The following is a 20,548-nucleotide window of genomic DNA, read 5'->3' as shown; positions in this document are numbered from 1 at the left end:
TTGGTATTATACTACAAATTTCCAAATGTTTGCCAATCCCGTAAAATCACCGGCACATATAGGACTGATGAGGGCAGTGCCGGGAAGCAAAACGAATGCCTAGCCGGTTGCCAGCAGGGAAACAGCGTACATCGCAAATGTGGTCAGGGCACTCGTTTGGCCATTTTTGATGCCGAATATGGGTACCATTCCCCTCATAAAATAATATGTTTTTTTCCCCTTTCTCAGAAGAAAATTCCCCTGATAACAGGTGTTTGACACAACTATATATGAACTCTCTTTCAAGTTGTATTATAGTGCCTCTAAGGAAGAATACTGCTTCAATATAGTTACATTAGTTAAAAATGATTGAAAACAGTATTAATAAGTGTGAAAAGCAGTAACATATATATGGCTAAAAACTTCCCCTTTGTCTTAAAACAACGAAAAATTCCCCTTTCTAAGGGTATGGGTACTTGTCCCCAAAAGTTGTCTAGTGCCCTGGTGGTGGTAGTAAATAAAATCAAAGAAGTATAAAATACACAGAATCAAAACAGGAGTTGATCTCGCATTGTCTTGTATCACCACATTAACCGGCGTTACCTTACTGAAGCATTTGCTGACTTGGATCACTTGTGGTCAAATCAAGGCGCCCAAATCAACAGATCTAGTACGCTTAATTATTAAAAGCATACATGTGATAAGTTCAGAATCCCAAAACTGGAGGTTTGCCATTTTTCAGCTGGAGTTGGGGTCTCAAACTGGAGGTTTTTTATCGACATAAATTAAGCGCGCGGACACATAACTTAGAGACAAAATCCAACATTTTTGGCCACAAAATAATGTATATAAGTCTACACCAGAAGAAACAATCCTCATAACTCTTGATTCGAATTTTGACAGAGTTATGCCACTTTTTAACTTCATTTTTTTTTTGTTAAAGTTTTATATAATGTCTAACATCTCTGTTACATTCAAAGCTATTGACTATTATGCCCCTTTTACTGGCAAAGCTTTAATTGCCCCTTTTACTGGCAAAGCGTTAATTCAGAGTCAATCACTGAAAAAAGTCGAGCATGCTATCTTATAATTACAGAAGCTCCCTCTTGTTCTAACTTTAAACTTTCTTAACAGATTAAATTTGTAGAAACAAAGTCTCAATTTAGGTCTGAAATGGTGGTGAACATGCATTAACATTATTCTACTCGAGGACTTTAAAAAAAAACGAAGTTCTAAATTGGTCTGAACACAACTCATAAATTATGTAAATTCCTTACCCCACCCACTTTCATATAAAAATACTGATGATTTTGACATGAAAAATAGAAAACAGAAATGCATCAACATGTATTTACCCTTACCAAAATAATGTAGATTGATGTTATCAAATAAATGAGTGTGTTTTTCATCCAATTTTCAATGAAATATGTCCGATGTAGTAGCAAATTAATTTGGTAAACATTGGAAGAAAATGGCGTAACTCCATAAGGGGAAATAACACTCCTGTTCTAAAAATAGTAATGGGTTGGTTTTTCCAACAATTATTTATGTGATTTTATTACCGAGCAAAATTTTTCTTTGAATAATCAAAATTCATTTCAGTTGGGAATTATTTCTTATGACTGGGAGTTTTTTTGCTTCAAATTGGTAAAAAATGGAGCTTAATTGGCATTGAGAATGGGCAGATATTCGGCCCCGTGAGACAGGTGGAAAATGCCCTGCTTGTCTAATCCCTTATCAAAACAAACAATTAATAATTCACCTGTGAAAAACAACTCTTTCCTCCAGCTACATGTGTGTCAAACATGTATAATACACAACAGTCGGTGACACTTTGATTTACTGTGCAAACATGTTTGGCACTCCTCGGTAATTATCAACCCAGTCATAATACTGATTTTTTTTTTGAAAAGCGGGAGAAATATGGTTTTGGTCGGGAGACGGGAGGCATGGTGAAAAAATCGGGATTTTGACCCTCCCGCGCGGGAGATCACATGTATGATTAAAAGTATTACACAGGCAATACAGCCGACCGAACTGGGCCCAATTTTCAAACGACCACTGTTGATTTCTCAGACTTCCAATCATAAATTCACTCCTTCCCTGTGTAGAAAATACTAATAACATTAAAAAACACTATTAACATTATAAACAAACGATCTAAAGATAGAAAGTTTTTCGGCAATGGCTAGGATAACTTTATTATATGCATGTCCTAACATATATTTGATGCCTTTTAGATACTTCCTATCCTTATTGGGTTGTCTAGAAATACGGAACTTCCGTAATCTTAGAATCGGAGGCTTAGGATTACGGTATCGTAATCCTACACTACTGCCAAGTTTTTCACAACACAAATTTTTATCCTTCTGCTTTCTGTTTCATACACAGGTAAATCGAGATCTCATTCAGTTCCAACGTGATGTTGACGCTATTCGCTCTATATGAGTTTCAATGGCATGCCTTTTTAACTTGCCGATCTTTTTTTTTTAGGCTCTTTTATAAAATAAAGCTCATATATGTTGAAAAAAATGTCCGAGGAATACTACACTGCTAAGTCTATTTAAATAAAAATGTCTCGAGATATACAAGATAAATCTCAAAAGCATGGTGATATGTAAACACACAATTACCTTGTTCGCTCATTTTGAAATTAATATAAATCAATGTTACACTAAAATTCCCTTTCTGTTGTTTTTGATGACCTAATCTGTTCTGAGTCAGTGTACGCCAAGCGCTTGAACAACAACAACAACAACAGTGAAACGTAAGTTCATTTTTAAAGAATTAATTGATTGTCATCAAGTTAGATGCTTTGAAAAACGTTCTTATTTAAAAGATACGCCCTCCGACCATTAGTACGTACACAAAACGTTTACTTTGTAATGCAATCTTGTTATTAGTGCTAATAATGTAGTGGTATGGTAACCGGACAGAGGAGTAAGCGGATTGACTACTTAGCCCAAGGAACAACGTGGATGTCATTAGGGGTGTAACGATACATCGAACTATCGATGCATTGCGATACTAAGTGTCCCGATAGCATGCATCGATAGAAAAGTCACGATCCAATAACAATCGCCGATAGTTCCTTCAACAATCGATAGTTTCGATAGTTTTGAAATTTTAGTAAATACAGAAGTAATTTATAATTCATAAACCAAGAAACAGAGCCAGCTTTCATTTGCGCCTCGGAAAATGTTTACGTCTCCATTACAATAATTACCCTCACGGAATTTAACTACCATAAAGGACTGAGAAGTCTGGGAGATAATTAATAAATTTAGTTTCTTAGAAACTGTGATTAAATTTATTTAAATAACCTGTTAATCTTAGATGAGAAAATGTACTATGGACATTGAGAAAGAAGGCTACTTGTATTGTACAGCAAACAATTCGGTAGGGCCCTTCATTTAGTGCTGGTACACCTTAATCCGATCCGTTAATTTTCGTCTTTTTCGATGCTTTGGGTTATTAAACATGTTGACATTCGCAACAAAATGGCCGATTCGTTTGAGTATACCTTGCATAGGTTTATTGTTTTACTTATTGTTCCAAAGCCAAGGAAGGCAAGAAATATTTAATGTTAGAATTATTTCTGTCCATTTCATTTATACAAACATCTCAATGTGTGTTAACAGCAATTATAAACAGTGCCGTCTCTTACACTGTGTAACAATGCCAGTTGGTAGCTTTACTGTATAAAATATGATGGCCGATAACTATTGCAATAGTATCGCAATAGTAACCTGCAATAGAATAGTATCGCAATAGTTTTTAAGCAATATCAATAGTATTGCAATAGTCAAAATTGGCCTCAATAGTCACCCCTAGATGTCATATTACATTTTGCAAAATCAAAGCTGATTTTTCACCAGTACATTTTTGATAGTTAACAGGATTAAATCATAGTCAGCCCAACTGTGAGCTACAACGTACTCTTTCAATAAATATTTCCCAAAACCATGCATGCACCACTGACCTCGACCTTTTGGTTTCCATAAAAAACTTTTTGGTAAAATGCTAGTAAAAATAAATAGCCAATGAAGCTTCGGGTTTCCAAAGAGCATGCGCATATACATTCAGCATTTGTGTTCTGTCTTGAAGGTGGTTAGTTCAACTAATTGTATGGGAGTCGCGATATTGTGATAATTTTTGCACAGGTCAATACCTCTCCTCCAAGTACAACATAGGAAGGGCCTTTTCTGTGGTATTAGTGAAATTTTAAGATACCTGGGAGGAATATCCATTTTTTGTTCCATTCAGTTGATGTTCATGAGAGTGTCATTGCATATGTTTTAAACAACGCACCCTAAAGTTTACACACAATTTACATGGCCCCGCTTAGTGTCACGTGATCGATAACCGCACTGTCAGCAACAAGAGTGTAATGGCGGACATGTAATACAGTGGGGTAACTAATTGAAACATATAGTGTTATCGCTTTATTTTAATTCTACAAAACTCCTGCTCCTCCATCTTTGATGGCGCATGTGGCTGATCCGTCTGTATAGACATGAGTCCATGTTTCCGGAGGATAGTCTTCATTGATCATGGCTAGTGTGAGGCTCTTCCGATTGCCTTCATCCTCTTGTTTCCCGCAGTCAAGATGAGAAACAGCAAGTCTCACAGTCACTGAAGACAGATCATTCCCTAGAGGCTCTAGGTAGAGAAGTTATAAAAAAATGTCTTTACTTGATTTATGCACATGTATAACCGAATGTTTTTTATTCTTTTTCAGAGGATGAGTGCCTGTATTTTTTGGCAGTTGATTAAAAATAGATGTAATAGAGTTCCATTTCATCCTGTAATCCAGGTACTATGTCAAAGAAGTATACACACAAAATGCACTTGTGCTCAGTCCAGAAATCAGTCATATAAATACAAACAGTATCAACAATATATACAAACTAGACAGTTTTCTACCACAAACATACATAGAGCTGTGGACAAAGTGACAAAATCATTCGATGAGTACTACTCTGCAGTGTTGGAAGCTCACAAGTCGAATGAGAACTTGATATTATATAAATATCGTGAGATATCCAAGGATGAATCAGAGAGAGAGATTCAGCTTCGGAGATGGATGTTTAATGAGGCTGTTGATATTTATATAGAGAAATCAGACAGTCCGCATGCTTCTGCCCTCAGGAGAGGGCATGTAGAATTTATTAGTCAAGCCTTGCAGAGAATGCGTGAACTTGGTGTTCACAGAGAGCTTGCATGTTATAAAGCTTTAATTAAGGTAAGAACTTGGCTTATCATCATAGAATAATGTGTGTCCAGAAGTTTACTAATTGTTACATAATTTGTTGGTGACTGGATAAGGGATATACACTGTTAGGGAAATTTATATTTGGCAAGAGCTAACCAAACGGTGTTCCAGATTTTATACAAGTATGAATTTGTTCCCTGAATGTAACTGACAATTTCTGCACATACTTTTTATTCACCTATTCACCAATGGACTTCCTTGCAGAGAGTACGTACTGGGGTAGGACTTTAAGTTAAACGGGCTTCATTGAATGATATCAGTATCTGTCGGAAAATAGTTTTGAACCTTATACCAAAATGTTACAGGTGGTCTAGTGGTTTAGGTGTCTGCCACTCAACCAGGGAGAGGGTGGGGGTTATGGTTTCAAGCGCCACTAAGGTCATGACCACGCCTTCTCATATGACACCAGTACTGGTACTGGATTTTCCAGGAAGCTCTTTTAAGAGTGATTCAAATAAGCCTGAAGGTTTCATCAGTCAAGCTTAAGTAAATTAGTATAAACTAAAATGTTACAAATGATGTTATTCTTCAGGTATTTCCAACTGATATAATGGTACCTAGAACAGCGATGCAAGTAGAGTTCTATCACTATCCAAAACAACAAGACAGCGCTCATGAAATACTCGAACAGATGGAGGATAATGGTAAAATTGTTTTCTAACAGTTGTTTTTTTTGTTGTTGTTTTTTTTGCTTTTTCATTCATATACATTAAATACAGTGGAACACCACTAGCTCAAGTATCATTGGCTTGACACCCTGGTACACTCGAGCATCCATGGCTCAGCACCTTGGTACACTCCAGCATCGTTGGCTTGACACCCTGGTAGACTTAAGCATCTGTGGCTCAGCACCTTGGTAGATGCAAGCATTGTTGGCTTGACACCCTTGTAGACTCAAGCATCGATGGCTCAGCACCTTGGTAGACTCAAGTATCATTGGCTTGACACCCTGGTAGAGTCAATCATCGATGGCTCAGCACCTCTATAGACTGAAGCATTGATGGCTCATCATCTTGGTAAGCTCAAACATTGATGGCTCAGCATCTTGGTAGACTCAAGCGTCATTGGCTTGATACCCTGGTAGACTCAAGTATCGTTGGCTTGACACCCTGGTATATTCAAGCATTGTTGGCTTGATGTCCTGATAGACAAGCATTTTGTGTGGTCCCTAGCCATATTCCTGATATTTTCTGTATTTTGGTCACTTGAAACATTGGATAACTTAAGCATTTCACTCATCCCCTTGTGACTTTGAGCAATAGGTATTTTACTTTAATCAATTCTTTGGGTTCAGATCAGACGTGTGTGCATTTAGGGTAGAGACCACCAATTGTTTTCCCATAGACTTACATTATAACATTATGGCGTGTACGGCCTTCCATACATCGAAACATGTATATCTAACTACATATTTTTCAAGAACTATCTTAGTTCTACCAAAATATCGGACGAATAACATATGAATAGTGATACTTTATTTAAGTAATTTTCGTGTGAATGAGATGACCCCCTGTTTACATCGTTGGCATGGCAGGAGAAATTCGTTTGATAAAACTTTTTTTCAATACACATAAAATGTAGCAAATTTTGTCAAAATGTATAATAAAATAATGTAAATGCAGTGAAAAAATATCAATTTTGAAAAAATAATCACTTCCTGGGTTTGTTTACATGACTGACCAATCAGAATGCACAGACGTTACCTTATTCCCAGGTATACACTTACCTCATTCCCAGTAAGTTCCCTGTACTTTTTTGAATTGGTGGTCTCTGACCTATAACCATATAGACATCAGCATCTGAAGTTTAAACCTTGGCATTCCAGAAGATAAATCATAAGAATCGTAAGAAGGCCATGATTATTTTTTGCCTCATAAAAATGTGATGATAAAAAATATGCTAATCTAAATTAATTGCTTGGTAATGCACTTGACATTACAGTGTTTGGCAAAATTTGATGTTATGATGGACCTTCACTTTTATACAACCATGTTAATCTGCTTTGTTCAACTTAACATATACATTTGTAATTCAGGTCATGTTAGGATAATTATTTTTGCTTGGCTTTTACAGGGTTTAAAATTGATTTGGATAGCTTCGTCTTTCTTCAGTATGAGAAAACAAGTGTCAGTACAGTCTTACATGTGATTAAGTAGAGCTTGAAATTACAACCTCTAGGTGTAGTTTTTGATCCAGTTATCTTTTAGCCCATATTTATTATTGGTTACAAGTAATACATTAAATAACAATTCCGGTACTGCTAGACGAAATGTTTAGCTTTCGTCAATAAACATAAAACCATATTAAATTTTTAGATGGTGTTAGAGCATACTTAATTTGTTGTTGAGTTACTGTATTTACTGGCTCTTCCACTGTAATATAAAAGTCAAGGTGATTTACTTATAGCTACAGTCACACATACGGATATGTCCGTGCGTTGAGGTACGGTGCGGATTGGATTGATCTGTGGTGGGGCGGACATGGATAAGTACGGTGGAGTACGTCTTAGTACGGGAAAACTGGTGAGAAACAGGTAACAAAAAGATACAGGACGCAAATAAGTACAGATAGGTATGGCGTACTACATTGAACTACGTTTTACTGTTCCTGTCAACTTGCTCAGCATGTGGATGGGTCTGCAGTGAACTACGTTGAATTATGCTTAAGTACGGGCAGCCTCGGATAATTAAGTTCAGCTACGGATCAATACACATGACTACGTTTGCATTAAGGTTTAGTAACGGGTCGGTAAGTTTCATATAAATAGGCCACATGTAGCCAGCAATTTCATTACGATTATCTTTGACATCATGTCAAACTACGGCAAGGTACATTTCAGTAAGGATAACAACGTTTTGTATGTTTAACTACGGATGGATAAGTTTCAACCAAGTTGGACGAAAGTCACACTCAAATGGCTATGGATCGCTCAAACTTTTGTGCATGTTCAAAAGTTGGAGAAACTTGCAAGTTTGGGATAAGTCTTGAATACGTTTTGACCAAGTGTTGGTACGGGTTGATAAGGATTACTACTTTGAAGTACGGCTCAGGTACAGATCGATAAGGATTACTACGTTTTTATCCGTGGCTAGACATAGCTATCCGCGCCGTATGTGTGACTGGGGTATAATATACAAGGCAGAAATATTAATTTATACTACATGTACATGTAATTTATAATGCATATGTGGTTAATTTTGTAAAGTGAAGATGTTTGTGATTTTTTTTTTGCAAATGTGATTCATTTAAAAAAATAACTCATATTAGTTTGTGCAAAATCATAACACTTGGAAATACAATCATTTACATGTTGATTTTATTCTTATAAAACATTTGATCAATAAATGTTAGCAGCTTTTTTGCTAATTACTAGTATATAAAATGTAACAACAGCAGATGAAAACATTATTAATTGATAATTATTTTTACACACTTGACTGCTCACATTTTATTTATGACATTTATAAAAAAGACTCCAAAACATTTCTGCATGCAAAATATCTACTTTCGGTGTATAGTGAAATGATTGTGACACTGAAGTTATACACTTACACAATATTTTTTCATGGAAACAATAAATGATTTTCTTGTTCATAGGTTTGATGCCAGACCAAGAAACTCGGGATTTAATGGAAGCAAGATTTGGAAAGCACACTCATGTGGTACGGAAGATTAGACGAATGATGTATTGGTTTCGGAAGTTCCAGAATACCAATCCTTTTAAACTGCCTCACTATCTGCCGTTAGATCCTATAGAACTTGCCATCCTTGCTTTGAAAAAAATGTCTGTAGACCTTGAAAATGAAATTAAAGTATTTAAGGTAATTTTTTTTTTTTTTTGCTTGATGATTTGAGAATAGGTAGAGCTGTTGCACTCCACCATAGGCTGTGGCATCCTGATTTGAATTAAGTTTTTATCTGTAAGCTTGTATCTCAGTAACCACCAGTGGGAATGAATAGAAACTTCCTACACCCTTTTACTGTGATGATCTGATGTGCAATGCACATGTTCCATATCTCTGTTGTGCTTTTATACAAAGTTATGCCCCTTTTTTGTCTCTATTCATCTAGTTAGATTGCTTTTAAATATGTTTTTGTCCTCTGACAGTTCTTGTTAATATATATTATCAAACAGGTGTTGAAGGCTTCTTGTCTTTCAGTTAACACATTGTCACCTCAGTGCAAAAAGTGGATAACTCCATTGATTTAAAGGATTTATTCACTTTTTGCACTAAGATGATGTCATGTTCACATGTAGGATAAGTAATAACCTATTTAAAGCAGTCTCCTGCGTTAAAATACCAGTTTCAGTTGCCCCCTTAAATGACTACCTTAGACAGGGAAGACTTCAAAACAGAAATTTTGATTATGATATGATATTTCCAACCATGTTATTGGTATATTGTTTTTTTTTTAAAAGTATGAAAATGTAGTAATACTTAAGAATTTGTTCAAGAGAGAAATCTACATCAGGAAATATTTCAATATTTATTTCAAATAACTTTCAAGCTATTGACATATCCTTAGGTAATATAGCAAACTTTGATATATACATTTTATATCAGATACAAGTTTAATGCACAGAAAAGGTAAGTGTTTCAAAACATCATTATATTTAGGATCAGTTCGATTGATGAGTTTTTTTTTTTCTAATTGGTATATCAATGTTTTACTAAAGAAGCCAACAAAATTTCATGGTATTTCTTACCAGCTAGAATTGATATTGCATTTGGCATCATTTTCTTGAACCTTAATGCCATGTTCTTGTACTATCACAGTGCGTTCCAGATTACCATGGCCTTACCATTTCATAGGTTAAGGTGTCAAAATAACAAGTATAACAGAACACTGTAATCATGAGTAATACACATATACAAACTACTGTATCACACAACTGTTTTTGCTGCAGGTTACCGACCAGGGACAACAATTATTTATAGCATCAGCACAGAGTCCAACCCAGAGAGACATGATTAGGAAACATTCGGAATCTGTCCCCTTGTATGTAGAGGGAGGTTATCTTGTGTGGCTAAGGGACAAATGGCAGACTTACTTCATACTGAGATCAGATAGTGACTCCAAACTGTTTCAGTATCGTACTAAAGAAGAGGAGGATGAAGGTGAGAGTTAATTCAATTATCGTGTATCCATTTGTTCTTGTTTCATGTCCGCTTGATATCATTTTATCTCCTTCCACCACAATGAAACTATGTACAGGTTGCAACCAAGTTATACCCATATGTCAAAGATAAGAAAGTACAGATTGTTCCATGTGTCTTGTTGCTGGGGAGACTTAAGGTTTTTTATTGATCTTTATGCCCCTCTTTGGAGTAGAGGGGCATATTGTTATGCTTATATAGTTGGTTTGTCTCCCAGTGGGTAGACCATCTGGTTTCCGATAAAAAAAAAAACCTGGAGGACACTTGGGCCTACAATGGTCAAATTTCATAGGATGACTACCTTTGGTCACCTATTGTTTTGGTTGTTAGTAGGTCAAAGGTCAAGGTTAACCTTGAGACTGAAAATGATTTCTGTCAATACACGAAGAACGATTGGGCCTATGCCCGTCAAACTTTATAGGATCATTTCCTGTTGTCAGCGGTGACCCTATTGTTTTAGGTGTCATTAGAACAAAGGTAAAGGTCACAGTGACCTTGAGCCTGAAAATGATTTTCAGTCAGCATTTGGAAAGTGTGTGAACTTTTGGCCATCAAACTTCATAAAATGCTTGTCAGTTGTCAATTGATGACTCCTGGAAATTTGGTGGTCAGTGGAACAAAGGTCAGAGTCAGAATGACCTCAGGTCTGAAAATGGTTTCAGGTCAGTAACTTGAAAATGCTTTGGTCTAGGGCAGCAGTTGGCGAATGATTGGACCTTTGGCTATCAAACTTCATGCTGTTGATTGTCTATAGTCAGTTGATAACCCCAGTTGTTTTGGGGATTACAGTATACTTTACTGATCTGACTGAACACACAGTTTACTCTGACGTCCATCATGGGGGCATACGTGTTTTACAAGCAGCTCTTGTCTTAGCTTTTTTTATCCATAAGTGTTCAAAAATGGTTCCAAATTTAGAGACTAGTACAAGATTATGACATCAAGATGGTTGTCAGATTTTGAGCTTAATCTTAAAATAGAAAGTGGCAAGGTTGTATTCTGTAAGTTTTATAAACTTTGAATCTGTACCAATATTTAACCTTCAGACAGCTGGCGGTGAGTGCTTCTGCCTTTGCGACCAGTGCAGACCATGATCAGCCTGCACATCCTTGCAGGCTGATCATGGTCTGCACTGTTCTTTATTAAGTCACTAATTTTTCAGTGAACACCCCTTTGAGTAATAAATGGTACTGCCCAAATTGAATGATGGACCAGTCCATTATAAAAATTTAGCAGGGTAAGGGTTACTGTAGTTTAATTACTGATATACTATAAACTAAAGTTATTTTCACAACAGTTTTTTTTCCCTTTTATGTAGACTTTGAGATAGAGACTATATTTGACACTGAAGAGCCAAAGCAACTAGCTCCAAGGCCAAGTGTTCATCAGCAAGAAGATGGCACGATTCTAGGCATGTGTATAACTGAAACCAGCACTAAAGACTCACTCGTCAGCTGGATACGGTGTTTACAAGAAGCAAACCCTAATCTTGAGAAAATTCCTATAGTGTTTACCTTACGATCACCTGAAGAGGGTATAGTACCAGTTGAAGACGAGGACATAAAAACTGAGCAGCTGGAACCTTCTAAATGATAAATGCTCATTTTAGGATTTTTAAAATTAAGTATTAGATTAAATATTCTGTAACAAGTTTCTATCATAATTTCTTTCATAATTTTCTTTTCCAATTGATCTACTTGGTAAAATGATACTACACCATCATTTGAAGAACTTAAAAGTTGGGTAATAAGATTGTTGTTTTTCTAAAGTATGTTTTAATTTATCCAAAAAGTCTGGGATATTTTCCGTGGAATTTATTGTAAACTTTTCAGTTGGCATAATTAATCAGTGTATATTGTTTTTGTTGTAAATGAAAAATTTGATAAAAAATCAGTTTTCAAATTCTTGTCAGCTAAACTTTCACACTGATTTTGCTGTCAATAGTACTAAACTACCCTGCTACCTGATTTTGATACCTAAATGATTTCTTATGGTTCTAGTTAAATTAGGAAGAAATTCATGAAAATTTATGTTACAGCATACATGAATCAGACAGTTGTCATGTTTCTTAGGAAAATTGTTTTAACGTCTACATGGTTGTACATTTTGCTTGAAACAGTTAGTTTTAATATAATTTTTGCTTTAGTTATGCATAAATTTCACACTGATTTTGCTGCCAATAGTACTAAACTACCCTGCTACCTGATTTTGACACCTAAATGATTTCTTATGGTTCTAGTTAAATTAGGAAGAAATTCATGAAAATTTATGTTACAGCATACATGAATCAGACAGTTGTCATGTTTCTTAGGAAAATTGTTTTAACGTCTACATGGTTGTACATTTTGCTTGAAACAGTTAGTTTGAATATAATTTTTGCTTTATTTATGCATAAATTTCAATGTTTATAATACCGGTAATATTTTCTTTTCATTATTTGATTTTTAGATGTAACAAGACTGGAAATTGTTTGACTATGATAAGAAATGATTTATTTCTAAAATATGTCTCTTGTTAATCTATACCCCGTGTATTTTTTGGTTTGGAAGTACTAAAGTTTAATAGAGAATATCTTTTAAGCTTACACTGCCACTACAGGGTCAGTATTCATCAATGTTTATAGTCTGAAATTTTAGAGTTGGTCTTAAGAAAAATCCAACAGTAAGCAAGTGCTGTAATTTTGAATTTTTAAATTTATGCTGTGGATATATTTTGCTGTACACTAAAGAAGACAGGACTGGTGCTAGTCTGTGTTTTGTTCACAGGAGATAACGACTGAGGCTATTAAAATTTTGTTTAAGGCATCGCCTACAGTGGCGGCCATTTGACTCAAAATTTTACATGCAAATTTTCATAAAAATAAAAGATGACTGAGTGGTAACAATAAAGTCAATAAATTTGTCATAATTATGTTTTAAATATCTATGTGAACATATGCAAGTAAAAGGATGTGCATTTCACTACCTGTATTATGCCTTTATTCGATATTTTTCTATGACAAAATTTTGCAATTTTACATGCAGTCAAATTCAATATATATTCAATACATTTCAAAGATAATTACAGCCAATTGTAAAGTAGACCGTGAGGAATAAAGTCTTCAGAAATTATTTTGAAATTTTACCTGATTACTGAATTATACACAAAAATCACAACACCATCAATTTATCCAATTTGTTTTATCTGTTCACACATAATTTACATGTATATAAACAGGTGATATTATAGGATTATGTATAGGTTTACCTGGCTACCTGTGGTCAGTAATGCATGTACAAAGCAACATTTTAAATTAAATTTACATGGGGTTGTCTTTTTGTGTCTAATGCAATAACCAGGAACAATTTCCACAAATGATAATTTGACCAGCTGTTAAGGCTTTAGTGCAATTTTCAAGAGAAAAATACTCGGCCTGAAAATATGAACTGATACTGAATTGTGACTGTGGCGATGCCTTAATTATATCCCTTGTCTTCTCAAAACACTGGAAAATCAGAGCCAAGACTTATGAAGTCAGAATATATAATAGAATTATTTTTTCTAAATAAAAAAAGATTATCTAGTAGGTAGCCAGACTAGACAGGTGCATGCAGTTTCTTTTCAGTTAATAAGGGCAGAGCAAAAAGAGTATTTGACCGTTCTCTATGTCCGTCGTGCGTCGTCCGTCAACAGTTTGTAAAAAAATCTTCTTCTTGAAAACCACTGGGCAGAATTACACCAAACTTCACAGGAATGATCCTTGGGTGGCCCCCTTTCAAAATTATTCAAAGAATTGAATTCCATGGAGAACTCTGGTTGCCATGGTAACCGAAAGGAAAAACTTTAAAAATCTTCTTCTCAAAAACCAGAAGCCTAGAGCTTAGATATTTGGTGTGAAGCATTGCCTAGTGGACCTCTACCAAATTTGTTCAAATCATGACCCGGGGTCAAAATTGACCCCACCCCAGGGGTCACTTGATTTTACATAGGAAAATCTTAAAAAATCTTCTTCTCAAAAAGCAGAAGCCCTAGAGCTTAGATATTTGACATGTAGCATTGCCTAGTGGACCTCTACCAAAGTTCTTCAAATCATGACCTCCGGGTCAAAATTGACCCTGCCCCAGGGGTCACTTGATTTTACATATGAAAATCTTCAAAAAATTTCTAAAAATAAACCAGAAGGCCTAGAGCTTAGATATTTGACATGTAGCATTGCCTAGTGGACCTCTACAAAAAAATTTTTAAATCATGACCCACAGGGTCAAAATTGACCCCGCCCCAGGGGTCACTTGATTTTACATAGGAAAATCTTAAAAAATCTTCTCAAAAACCAGAAGCCCTGGAGCTTAGATATATGGTGTGAAGCATTGCCTAGTGAACCTCTACCAAGTTTGTTCAAATCACGACCCCACCCCAGGGGTAACTTGATTGTACATAGGAAAATCTTAAAAAATCTTCTTCTCAAAAAGCATAAGCCCTGGAGCCTAGATATTTGACATGTAGCATTGCCTAGTGGACCTCTACTAAAATTGTTCAAATCATGACCCCGGGGTCAAAATTGACCCCGCCCCAGGGGTCACTTGATTTTACATATGAAAATCTTCAAAAAATTCTAAAAATAAACCAGAAGGCCTAGAGCTTAGATATTTCACATGTAGCATTGCCTAGTGGACCTCTACTAAAGTTGTTCAAATCATGACCCCGGGGTCAAAATTGACCCTGCCCCAGGGGTCACTTGATTTTACATATGAAAATCTTTAAAAAAATTCTAAAAATAAACCAGAAGGCCTAGAGCTTAGATATTTCACATGTAGCATTGCCTAGTGGACCTCTACTAAAGTTGTTCAAATCATGACCCCGGGGTCAAAATTGACCCCACCCTAGGGTCACATGATTTTACATATGAAAATCTTCAAAATTTTTCTGAAAATAAACCAGAAGGCCTAGAGCTTAGATATTTCACATGTAGCATTGCCTAGTGGACCTCTACTAAAGTTGTTCAAATCATGACCCGGGGGTCAAAATTGACCCCGCCCCAGGGGTCACTTGATTTTACATATGAAAATCTTTAAAAAAATTCTAAAAATAAACCAGAAGGCCTAGAGCTTAGATATTTCACATGTAGCATTGCCTAGCGGACCTCTACTAAAGTTGTTCAAATCATGACCCTGGGGTCAAAATTGACCCCACCCTAGGGTCACATGATTTTACATATGAAAATCTTCAAAATTTTTCTGAAAATAAACCAGAAGGCCTAGAGCTTAGATATTTCACATGTAGCATTGCCTAGTGGACCTCTACAACATTTGTTCAAATCATGAGCCCCGGGGTCAAATTGGCTCCGCCCCATGGGGTTACTTGATTGTACATAGATAAATCTTCAAAATTTTCTAAAAAAAAAACCCAGAAGGCCTAGAGCTTAGATATTTGACATATAGCATTGCCTAGTGGACCTCTACAAAATTTGTTCAAATCTTGACTCCCAGGGTCAAATTGACCCAGCCCCCAGGGTAACTTGATTGTGCATAGGGAAATCTTCATAAATTTGCTAAAAATAAACCAGAAGGCCTAGATCTTAAAGCTTTAGCTAAGAAATTTGTTCAAGCAAGCAACTCTACTCAGGTGAGCGATATAGGGCCATCATGGCCCTCTTGTTTGCTTAAGTGAGGTATTTGAATAGGGAAGAAGTATTCACCCACTTCATTATTAAACACTTGCTTAGATTTTTTTAAGAACAGCATTTTTACCATGTTTCATACAGTTCGTGTAGAAAAGTATGGCATGTACAGTATTAAGAAGGGTTTTCTATGATTTAACCTTGTGAATGTTTTTTACCACTGCTGACCCAGTTAGTAGATGGATTTTATACAGTAACTTTCTCAACAACCAATATTCTGAAAATGTTTCATATAGATCAGGTATAAAGTAAAGCCACTAGAGTGTTAAAACAGTTTCAGGGCTCTCACTACTGGGCAACTCTGGCGACAGTCACTGAAACCTACTCCACTTAGATTTACTCCCATGTCAAGGTTAAAACTTTGCCCTTGATTTCCAGCACTGACATGTACAGTTAATAAACAGCTTACAAGAAACACATCTCTCAGTCACATATAGCATCCTTTCTCAGCATCAGTACTCCCTGAGAGATCATGCAAGTGAAACTGATTAATTCTTTGCAGAGTATTTGTGATTAAATTTTTAACTAGAGTGAGTAGCTGGCGTTTTGTAAGCTCACCTGAACCACAGGTTCAGTGTGAGCTATTTGAATAGGTGGAAAGTACAGTGTCCATCATCCGCAATTTACCTAAAGATATTCTCGTCAGAATTACACCAAAGTTGGTCTGTAGCATCCTAGCAAGGTTCTCTCCTAAGTTTGTTCAGATTGTTTAATTTGACCTCTTATGGGCTGCTAGAGCTAAAAAAAAAAATGGATGAAAAACGCCTTTAAAGGACTTGTTCTCATTAACAGCTAGATGGATCTTGATTAAACTTGGCCTTTAGAATTGTTGTAGGGTCCTTTCTATAAATTTGTTGAAATGGGGACACTTGGTTCCTTTCAGAGACTGTTAGAGCTAAAAGTAGAATTACCTTTAAACAACTTCTCATGAATCTCATAATGGATATTCATCAAATTTGGTCTGTAGCATCATTATAAAGTCTTCTCTCAAGTTTGTTTAAATGGGGACGACTGGCGCCTTTCATTGGCCACTATAGCTATGAATAGAAACACATTTTAACAACTTCATATGAGCTACTTGATGGATCTGCATCAAACTTGGTCTGTAGTATTATTATAAGTTCCTCTTGAAGTCTCCCAATTTTTGTCCAGCCCGCTTGCGGAAGCGAAGACATAGTTGTCCAAATGGCTGTTCGGTGTATGTGCGTGCGTCCAAGTGTGAATCCGTGTGTCCGTCCGGATTTGTTTGTCCGGACCATGACTTTGACATGCATGGAGCAATCTCATTTATATTTGGCATGAATGTTAACCTCAGTGAGACGGAGTGTCGTGCGCAAACCGCAGGTTCCTATCTCAAAGGTCAAGGTCACACTTTGAGGTCAAAGGTTAAATTCAATAATGACTTTGTCCGGAGTATTCCTTCTTCATGCATGGAGGAATTTTGATGTAACTTGGCACAAATGTTCACAACCATGTGACGGAGTGTCAGGCACAAGAACCAGGACCCTAGGTCTAAGGTCAAGGTCACACTTAGAGGTCAAAGGTCAGATACAAAAATGACTTTGTCCGGAGCATTTCTTTTTCATGCATGGAGGGATTTTGATGTAACTTGGCACAATTGTTCACCATTATGAGACGGAGTGTCATGTGCAAGAACCTAGAATTACTTCCCTTTGTTGTTACTATAAGTAGCTTATATTGTAACTTTTTTATTACTGGTCGTAGGGAAAAATCAAGACCACTTTTCTGTAGTACAATATGCATGTTGCATCCAATTTTGAGGTGTATTTTGACCTATCTCTACTGGTAAGGATTTTTGTGTGGACTTTGATTTTTTTTAAAGATTTACTTCCCTTTGTTGTTACTATAAATAACTTATATTGTAACTTTTTGCAATCATTTTTAGCTCGACTATTCAAAGAATAGTCTAGCTATTCTACTCACCCTGGCGTCGGCGTCGGCGTCACACCTTGGTTAAGTTTTTGCATGCAAGTACATACAGCTATCATTTAAAGGCATATAGCTTTGAAACTTATTTATTCTTTTTCTAGGTCAATTACCAACCTCACTGGGTCAAGATCCATAACTCTGACATGTATTTTGAGCAAATTATGCCCCCTTTTGGACTTAGAAAATTCTGGTTAAAGTTTTACATGCAAGTTACTTTCTCCAAAACTAATGCAGATATTGAATTGAAACTTCACATGTGTCTTCGGGGTTATAAAACTAGTTGATAGCCACAAGTCCCATAACTCTGACCTTCATTTTGGCCAAATTATGCCCCCTTTTGGACTTAGAAAATTCTGGTTAAAGTTTTGCGTGCAAGTACATACAGCTATTACTAAAAGGCATATAGATTTGAAACTTATTTTTTCCTTTTCTAGTTCAATAACCAACTCACTGGGTCAAGTCCCATAACTCTGACATGTATTTTGGGTAAATTATGCCCCCTTTTGGACTTAGAAAATTCTGGTTAAGGTTTTACATGCAAGTTACTATCTCCAAAAAAAACTAATGCAGATTTTGAATTGAAACTTCACATGTGTCTTCGGGGTTATGAAACTAGTTGATAGCAGCAAGTCCCATAACTCTGACCTTCATTTTGGCCAAATTATGCCCCCTTTTGGACTTAGAAAATTCTGGTTAAAGTTTTGCGTGCAAGTACATAAGGCATATAGATTTGAAACTTATTTTTTCTTTTTCTAGGTCAATAACCAACCTCACTGGGTCAAGTCCCATAACTCTGACATGTATTTTTGGAAAATTATGCCCCCTTTGGACTTAACAAATTCTGGTTAAGGTTTTACATGCAAGTTACTATCTCCAAAACTAATGCAGATATTGAATTGAAACTTCACATGTGTCTTCGGGGTTATAATACTAGTTGATAGCAGCAAGTCCCATAACTCTGATATGCATTTTGGTCAAATTATGTCCCCTTTTAAACTTAAAACTCTTTTGATATTTAACATTTTTGGTAATATTTTCCTGCTTCTGGGACAATATTTCGAATAGTCGAGCTTGGCTGTCTTGCGGACAGCTCTTGTTTATTTGGCATAAATGTTTGCCTCAATGAGACAGGGTGCCATGTGCAACTCCTAGTCCTTTTGACAGCTGGCGGGCTCGACATGTTGCCCGTGGGCATCTAGTGTTCAAATAAGGATACTCAGTCCCTTTTAAAGGGCCACTAAAGATGGAAATACATTTAAATGACTTCCACTGAATGACTTAGTGAATCTTCATCAAATTTGACCTGTAAGCATCATTATAAGGTCCTCTCTTACATATGTCCTAAAGGGGGCGCTCAACTTCTTTTAGGAGCTGCTAGAGCTAAAAATAGAAATACCAGAAACAATTTTTTCTAATTAAGCATTTAATGGACCTTCATTAAACTTGGTCTGTAACATCATTATAAGGTCTTCTCACAGTTTTGTTCAAACAGGGGCATTCGACCCCTTTAGGGGCAGCTGTAGCTAAGGTAGAAATACCTTTAAAAGACTTCTTTCCATGAACCGCTTGATGAATGGACATCAAACCTAGTCAGTTGTGTCACTGTAAGTTCTTCTCTAGAATGTGTTCAAATTTGGGGCACTTTGCTCCTTTAAGGGCTGCTAGAGCTAAATATAGAAATACCTTTACGGATTTTCAACAAATTGGTCTGTAGCATTATTATAGTGTCCTCTTCCACATTTATTGGATAAATTATGCACATAACAGCTTAAGAAATCCACATAACAACTTACAAAATGCTCACAACAACTTGTAAAATGAACAGTCAACTTGTTAAATGCAAAGAACAACTTGCGAAATATACAGAACAAAATGTAAAATGCTCAGAAGAACATGCAAACACACGGTATAACTTTTGAAATGTACATAACAATTTATGAATTGCACAAAACAACTTTAAAAATGTGCAAATCAACTTATAAATATACATAACAACTTGCAAATTGCACAGAACAACTTACAAAATGCTCAAAACAATGTGCAAAACACACAGAACAACTTTTTAAATGTAGACTGCATGGACAGAGTACAGAGTAACTTATAAAATGCACAGAACAATTTAAATATGGAAGAGGCTTATATATATCACTAGTGGAAGTAACGTATCTAGGATACAGTACAGGCCCATGAGCCATATACACTTATACACTTAAATTTATTACAATGATAATGTTTTCTGAGAGAAAAAATGCCAAAAAGTCATTTTGAATTTTTTTTTGCCCCTGTGACAATTCCGATTATTGTAATAAATTGAAGTGTATATGGCTCATGGACCCATACTGTATCCTAGATAGGTTACTTCCACCTGTGATATATATTATATGCCATTTAAGCCTATTTATAGGCGACTCATCATGGGCAACTCCTCCACAAGTCTGATAACTATTTTAGTTGGAGGATAGTGTAAGATACAGAAGATGCTCCAATTCCAGAAGCTTCCCTGGTTCTTTACCATGCCAGGTGTGAAGT

General features: G+C 36.0%; 2 protein-coding genes across 3 annotated transcripts in view; one reads left to right on the top strand and one right to left on the bottom strand.

The window, feature by feature from the left end:
- LOC123564573 (caspase-3-like) overlaps window positions 1–2,743 on the bottom strand; it is a 31,373-nt gene extending 28,630 nt beyond the window's left edge. The window contains exon 1 of the mRNA XM_045358247.2: window positions 2,613–2,743. Coding sequence (XP_045214182.1) covers window positions 2,613–2,625 — 13 coding nt within the window. The 5' untranslated portion in view covers window positions 2,626–2,743. The remainder of the gene's footprint in view (window positions 1–2,612) is intronic.
- LOC123564572 (evolutionarily conserved signaling intermediate in Toll pathway, mitochondrial-like) lies at window positions 2,679–13,314 on the top strand. 2 transcript variants are annotated; one of them, XM_045358245.2, is made up of 6 exons: window positions 2,679–2,746; window positions 4,721–5,224; window positions 5,787–5,898; window positions 8,852–9,075; window positions 10,164–10,374; window positions 11,732–13,314. In XM_045358245.2, the coding sequence occupies exons 2-6, from the start codon at window positions 4,724–4,726 to the stop codon at window positions 12,004–12,006; spliced, it is 1,323 nt and encodes a 440-aa protein (XP_045214180.1). In that variant the 5' UTR covers window positions 2,679–2,746; window positions 4,721–4,723; the 3' UTR covers window positions 12,007–13,314. The 2 variants fall into 2 exon arrangements, with proteins under 2 accessions (XP_045214180.1, XP_045214181.1); XM_045358246.2 differs by having other exon boundaries at window positions 2,744–2,837.
- The last annotated feature ends 7,234 nt before the right edge of the window (window positions 13,315–20,548 follow it).

Source organism: Mercenaria mercenaria, chromosome 2 (assembly GCF_021730395.1).
Source record: "Mercenaria mercenaria strain notata chromosome 2, MADL_Memer_1, whole genome shotgun sequence".
NCBI classification, from domain to species: Eukaryota; Metazoa; Mollusca; class Bivalvia; order Venerida; family Veneridae; genus Mercenaria; species Mercenaria mercenaria.
The sequence above is the reverse complement of the archived record's forward strand: the minus strand, read 5'-3'. Positions and strand labels throughout refer to the sequence as shown.

Excerpts from the sequence above, each read along its gene's own strand:
- LOC123564572 (XM_045358245.2), top strand. The coding sequence starts at position 4,724 with ATGAGTGCCTGTATTTTTTGGCAGTTGATTAAAAATAGATGTAATAGA. Across the intron at positions 5,225-5,786 it reads GTTATAAAGCTTTAATTAAG|GTATTTCCAACTGATATAAT; the intron begins GTAAGAACTTGG and ends GTTATTCTTCAG. Across the intron at positions 9,076-10,163 it reads ATGAAATTAAAGTATTTAAG|GTTACCGACCAGGGACAACA; the intron begins GTAATTTTTTTT and ends TTTTTGCTGCAG.